Genomic DNA, 7,068 nt, shown 5'->3' with positions numbered 1-7,068 from the left:
ATCGGATTTATTTGAATGATATAAAATTTGAGTTTTTGTTTGAGTTGGTCTCATTTTATTTTTTGAATACCATTGTTATTATGAGTTGTGGGTTTGTGGATTTTAGAATGTGGTAAAGTTTTGTGTTTGCTAAGTTGCAGGCTTGTTTGTAAGATGTTGGTGTTTGAGTGGTCATTATGGGTAACATGGGTGACTTATGAGAAAACCAGTTCATTTGAATCATAATTTGAGTGGGGGTGTCCTGTGAGGCCAAGGAGTGTTGAGTGACCCCTCATGAGTGGGGAGCAACTTGTGCAAGGGATGACTGAGAGTGCTGAAGAAAGGCTGTGGTAATCGTTTACAACTCCCTCGTAAACGATTACCCGAGAGAAAATAAGGTTTTGTACAGAAAGTCCAACACAGGTAGTCAGTCAGATTCACAGGGGTGACCATTGTCAAAAAAAGTGACTTTTAGGCACTTTTGCACTTGTCTTAGGCTGGTCCTGGTGTTTCAGTGGTGGGAGAGGGTGGTGGGAGAGGGTGGTTGGTGATGTGATTGTGTCCCAAGGAGTGTGGAGTGACCCCTCATCAGTGGGGGAGCAACTTGTGCAAGGGATGACTGAGAGTGCTGAAAAAAGGATGTGGTAATCGTTTACAAGTGCTTGGTAAACGATTACCCAAGAGAAAATAAGGTTTTGTACAGAAAGTCCAACACAGGTAGTCAGTCAGATTCACAGGGGTGACCATTGTCAAAAAAAGTGACTTTTAGGCACTTTTGCACTTGTCTTAGGCTGGTCCTGGTGTTTCAGTGGTGGGAGAGGGTGGTTGGTGATGTGATTATGCCCCAAGGAGTGTGGAGTGACCCCTCATGAGTGGGGGAGCAACTTGTGCAAGGGATGACTGAGAGTGCTGAAGAAAGGCTGTGGTAATCGTTTACAACTCCCTCCTAAACGATTGCACGAGAGAATATAAGGTTTTGTACAAAAAGTCCAACAGAGGTAGTTAGTCAGGTTAACGTGGGCGACCATTGTGAAAACCATTGTAAAAAGGATTGTTTTCAGAAGCACTTTGGAAGTGTTGCAGTTGTTGTTCAATGTTCCCAACGCGCGATTGCAACGCATCAAACCTTGTAGTGATGACCATGTCCATGTTTTCAAATCTTGTTTCAAGGGCAAGATGGAGGACAGAGCGACACACAAGATGGAAGGGTTTCCTTGTGGACGACAGACTGACTACGGTAAAGATTGAACACACAGCCACACAGAATATCCAAGGTTTCAACGCACGTATTGAAGAAGGAGGAATGGAAGTTTCGAAGACGAACGAGAGAGCGAGAGAGCGAGAGAGCGAGAGAGCGAGAGAGCGAGAGAGCGAGAGAGCGAGAGAGCGAGAGAGCGAGAGAGCGAGAGAGCGAGAGAGCGAGAGAACGAGAGAGCGAGACACTAGAAGGGTTGAACGAACGTCTTTCCCACCCTAAACCGTCAAACCCAATTCTTAAAATTTTAACCTGGAAATCCCAAAATACCCCTCGCCCCGTAACCCTTTCTCTGTTTTAATTTCAAATTACTGAGCCAATGAAGCGCTGACACGTGGCGTTGTCAAAACAGTGTTAAAAATACGTTGTCCAAATAACATTTTCCTAAAAAGAAACCAACAGAATAGATAGGAATTAGATTCAAAATGCCATTTTGAACTATTAAGGTTAATGAAAGTTTGTTCCACGGCAAGTGTTTAATATCAAAATGCTATTTTAGCAACCTTAAAATTCAGGACATAAATGTTATCCAATAAGAAGAAAGTGACAGGAAAAAAGAGTGTATCGATGAAGTTTATCAGTGCAGAGTCACCGCCGACACTGCAACAAATTAAACACCACCTTACTATTCCGAAGCAAAGGTTGACTCAGAAGGGTTGTTATTATCACTCTCAATAAAAACCCTTTGAATTTGATATACCTACATTCAATTAATATGAATCAAAGTAATTTTTTTATACTATTTTTCCAAACTCTGCTGCAGCACACCAGTTTGCCTTAAATTCTCTCAACTGCCCATCTAACCATTACATTCTGCACTATTTATTCCACATTTCCTCTCTTTAAATATGCAACTCCGCTGAACGTGTTCCAACACAGCACAGCACAGCACAATGGCGCTTTCTTCACCCAAACACTTACCTCCAACACTCTTCTTCTTCCTTTTGTTTTTGCCGACTGTGTTCGGTGCCTCTCATGGAAGCAGCAGCAGCAGCAGCAGCAGCAACCCCGTGGGATTCGAGTTTCTGAAGGTTTCGCCTTCTGAATTTGCGGGGACAGTGAAAACTGTGGTTGATGTGTTGCAAGATGTGACCTCTATTCTCTCTGAGTTCGGTTCTGGCTTCGGGGACTCGCTTCTTTCTAACGCCGTCTCTGATTGTCTAGATTTGCTTGACCTCTCCTCTGATGAACTTGATTGGTCTGTCGCTGCTACACAGACTCCCCACGGTACCATCTTCCGCTTCAAAGCTTTCTCGCAATACCTCTCCCATGTTTTTTCTTCACTTACATCTTTCTTAATCTCAGCTCAAATATATGAAAACTCAGGATTTCATCCCATATTCTAAGATTTCCAGTTCCATTATTATTTTTTTAATTCTTTCTTATTCAGAAATTCATTTTGAAAGGTAGAATAAGCCATTTTTTGGTCTTTTATCTTATCTTATTTTATGTAATAAGCAATTATTACAGACTGTTAAAACTGTGTACTTTTTCAGTTGAGTCCCTCTTCGATTGCTATAATTTGACCAACTTATATAACAAAAGGTTAAAAAACCAAATGGTGAGTACAAGTAACACATTACTAATTCCAGTCATCTTAGAAACAATATATTACATAATTAAAGATGTAACTTTTCATTTTCTGAAACTTGTATTCAAGAAATGTTTGAGAGACCTTACTGGTATTGCATGTTGCAGGGAAGCATAACAGCACAGGAAACCAAAGTTCAGATTTGAGGACATGGCTGAGTGCTGCACTTGCGAACCAAGACACATGCATGGACGGATTCGACGGCACCAACGGCGTTGTGAAGGGTTTAGTGTCCACAGGGCTTGGCCAAGTGATGTCATTGCTGCAACAACTTCTTACACAGGTGAACCCCATGTCGAACCAATTCCCTTTCTCTCCCACAGAGGGGCAGTTTCCGTCGTGGGTTAAACCAGGTGACAGGAAGCTGCTCCAGGCAAATGGGGTGGTCGTGGATGCGGTGGTTTCCACCGATGGCACCGGGGACTTCACCAAAATCACCGATGCAGTCTTGGCTGCGCCTAATTACAGCATGAAACGCTACGTGATATTCGTGAAGAGAGGGGTTTACCATGAGAACGTTGAGATCAAGAAGAAGAAGTGGAACCTCATGATGATCGGAGAAGGCATGAATGTTACTGTTATCACCGGGAACAGGAGCTTCGTCGACGGTTGGACAACGTTCCGGTCAGCAACTTTTGGTAAGAACACTCCTCCGTATACTTTACATACATATATAAGGATGTGTAATTAAAAGTTTCATTGGTTAAAATAATTTATGTATACTTAAATTTTATCTTTTTAATTTTTTATAAATTAATTTTAATATCTAGAAATTTCATTTTATTTTTTTTCTTATTTTCTATCAGAAAATGATTTGGGAGAACTTTATCTGTCCTGGTTTTTTTCATTTGTCATATTGGAGAGAATCGTACTGTTACACCTAAGAATAATAAGTGATACATTCTTAATGATTAATGAATATGGTGTTCATAAAAATATATATTTTAAAAATTTGAATTTTTTGTTTTTCAAATTTTTAAAAATATTCGTATAATAATATTGAAACAAATCAATTTCTTAATTTGATGTAATAACAGTTGAAATGAATCAATATTGAAATAAGATTGAAAGACTAATTTGATGTATAAACATTTGACAAAAAATATAACAAACGAAATTACTAATTTTGTCTGTATAAAAGTAAATCCTACAAATGATTTGATTTATTTAAGTGAATAATTTGTAGTGAAATATTTAACTTATAAGATAATGACTAATCTTGGCAAGAACAAATTTACTATGACTTATTTTGGATATGTTTGTAATAGTGAAGGAAAGTTGACTGGCTATAACCTATTCCCAAGGTTAGATGTTTTCTACATAATACAAGTGTCTGCATGAACACACATGACATGTTTTACCATACCTAATAAAACATATAGATGTATCCCCACATAAGAGGTCAAAGAAAAAAGAGAAAGTAAAATAAAACTTAGAAAAAGTAATCCTAGCTAGTGTGTGCTTTAATAAAAAATTTGAAGTGTTATGAACATAAAAATATTTAAATACATAGAATTTTGTCTTTTAAATAAAGCCTCGTGAGTAAAAAGATATAATTAAAAAGGAACATGTTATTAAAGATAATTTCAACTGATATTAGTTATTGTACTTTTTTGACAAAGTTGATAAAACTACTCGTATATTGATAAGGTAGATACTAAAAAAACTTTAATTAAATTTTAAGTCTATATAGATTTAAGTACTTTTAGTTGATTTTTTCTTTTTTTTTTCTTAAAGAGACACAAAATTTTAATATTTTTAATTAAAACATTTTTTATTTAATATATTCTTTGTTTTGTATTTTGTTTATTTGTTTTTTTAAGTGTTAAACAATTTAAGGTTATGTAATTAATATAAAATGACATTTTAATTAATATAAACTAACAATTGACTTTTATTGTTTTTGTTGAAAAATTATTAGATAACAATGTAAGTCATCAGCTAGCATAATATCAGCTTTATTCAATTTTTTTTCATAATTTACTAATTATTTTTTCTATATATTACAATATTATTTTTATACTAATTATACTTAATATGTAAAAACACAAATAAATGAGATAATAAGATAAAATGATAATCACATCCTTCAATTAACAAAAAAAATAAAAAAAATAAAAATAAAATTTTTAAATAGTAAATAAATTAAAAGAAATTAATAATAACTTAATTAAAAATATTTAAATTTATTCAATTAAATTTTAAAAAAATTTAAGATAGAAAGCTACTGAGTTATATGTTAACTTGAACATGATCGATGCATGTGAAAAAGATGTACGTGGTTATGTATGAGTTATCGAATGCAAAGTTGGCAAAGCGGGTCCTACTATTTAAACGTTAATTAAGAACGTATAGTAACGTAATTAATCCACGAATGCAAATGCTAATAATGAAAAATAAATGTGCATGTGCTGCATTAATTACGTTCATAAGAGCAAAAACACTTGTCTTCAACAGCCGAAATCTCTGACCTTAATCTCATTTATTTGTTTGCATGCGTAGCTGTGAGTGGCAGAGGATTCATAGCACGAGACATTACCTTCCAGAACACAGCAGGAGCAGTGAAGCACCAAGCTGTGGCACTGAGATCAGACTCTGACCTCTCTGTATTCTACCGATGTGGGATTTCCGGTTACCAAGACAGCCTCTATACTCACACCATGCGCCAATTCTACAGAGAATGCAGAATCAGTGGAACCGTGGATTTCATATTTGGTGATGCCACTGTAATTTTCCAAAACTGCCTCATAGAGGTAAGAAAAGGGTTACCGAATCAAAAGAACACCATCACAGCTCAAGGAAGGAAAACCCCTGACGAACCAACTGGTTTCTCGATCCAGTTTTGCAACATTTCTGCTGATTCTGAGCTTGTGAACTCTGTGAACTCCACCCACACATACCTTGGCAGACCCTGGAAACAATATTCGAGAACAGTTTTCATGCAATCTTACATGAGTGATGTGTTGAGCCCAGAAGGATGGTTGGAGTGGGATGGGGACTTTGCCTTGGACACGTTGTACTATGCAGAGTACTTGAATTATGGAGCTGGTTCTGGAGTTGGTAATCGAGTGAAATGGCCAGGGTACCATGTCATGAATGATTCTAGCCAGGCTAGTAATTTCACAGTGTCACAATTTATTGAGGGGAATCTTTGGTTACCTTCAACTGGTGTAGCTTTCACAGCTGGATTGGAAGAATGAAATTCAAACGCTGCCAATAATTGTACTTTGCTTATTCAACGTGTTTTCTAGATAAAAGAACCAAATGAAATGTAGAAAATGGGGGTGGGTAGGTGCTCAATTTCATTGATTTTTGCTTTGGCTATTTAATAATTTTCTGTTTTTATGATGTGTCTCAGAGAAAAACAATACTAAGAAATGTTTGTATGATGATCCGATGAGAAAAGCTCATTTTTCTGGTGAGGAATATGACAAAGAAGCTATCCAACCGGTTATTGACTATTGGATATTTCTTTGACGGATTTGCTTCGATACCTTACTTGCTGAGCATAAATCTAAGAACTTCTCACTTTTATCAAAGATGAATTTGGGACTATCTCATTGAATATGTCAAATATTTTATGCTTAAACATGTTTTTCTATAAAATTTTACTTAAATGTTAAAATTTGTTTTTCTCTCTTTAGTTCTTAAATTTTAGAAATAAATAAATATAATTATTTTAATTTAACTTTTTCATGTACCAAATGTGTTTTCAAATTAATATTAAAGAAAAAACATACAAAACGATATAAACCATTAAATATTAGCATAAAATATATTTGAAAACGTAAAAAAATATTATTATAGTTAGATTAAAAGAATTATATATAATATTTTTAAAGTTTGAACCCAAATATATCAAATTTCAGATAAAAAAAATTTAAATTCTATATTAAAATTTTTAAACAATAATTAATACAATATTTCATTATGATTAGTAATATAGAGATCACTAAAAAGACTTTTTTTTCTCATATTATCAACTTACCTTTTGAAGGTTCAATTTTGAGGTATGTTATATATCAAATTTGTCATGTTAGTAATGATAAAATTATGTTTATTATTACTTTTTCAAGATCAAGTCTTAATTTTTGTTATTTTTTTTTCTTAAAACTAATTAAAAAAAATAGAAAGAAAATTGATAGATAACATATATTATTCATATAGTGACTTAAAAAAAAGATTTAATTAAACAAAATTAATAAAATTAGGATTTGTTTAAAAAAAAACTAAAATCAAATTG

The 7,068-nt window shown here is 34.4% G+C and overlaps 1 protein-coding gene across 1 annotated transcript; it reads left to right on the top strand.

Annotated features, from left to right (window-relative positions):
- The first annotated feature begins 2,072 nt into the window (after window positions 1-2,072).
- LOC124848910 (pectinesterase/pectinesterase inhibitor PPE8B-like) lies at window positions 2,073-6,293 on the top strand. Its single transcript, XM_047326736.2, has 3 exons — window positions 2,073-2,461; window positions 2,933-3,463; window positions 5,328-6,293. Exons 1-3 carry the CDS (start codon window positions 2,128-2,130, stop codon window positions 6,023-6,025), a joined length of 1,563 nt encoding a protein of 520 aa, XP_047182692.2. The 5' UTR covers window positions 2,073-2,127; the 3' UTR covers window positions 6,026-6,293.
- Window positions 6,294-7,068: the final 775 nt, after the last annotated feature.

Source organism: Vigna umbellata, chromosome 2 (assembly GCF_029865625.1).
Source record: "Vigna umbellata cultivar VRB3 chromosome 2, Vumbellata_1.0, whole genome shotgun sequence".
Classification (NCBI taxonomy): Eukaryota; Viridiplantae; Streptophyta; class Magnoliopsida; order Fabales; family Fabaceae; genus Vigna; species Vigna umbellata.
The sequence above is the reverse complement of the archived record's forward strand: the minus strand, read 5'-3'. Positions and strand labels throughout refer to the sequence as shown.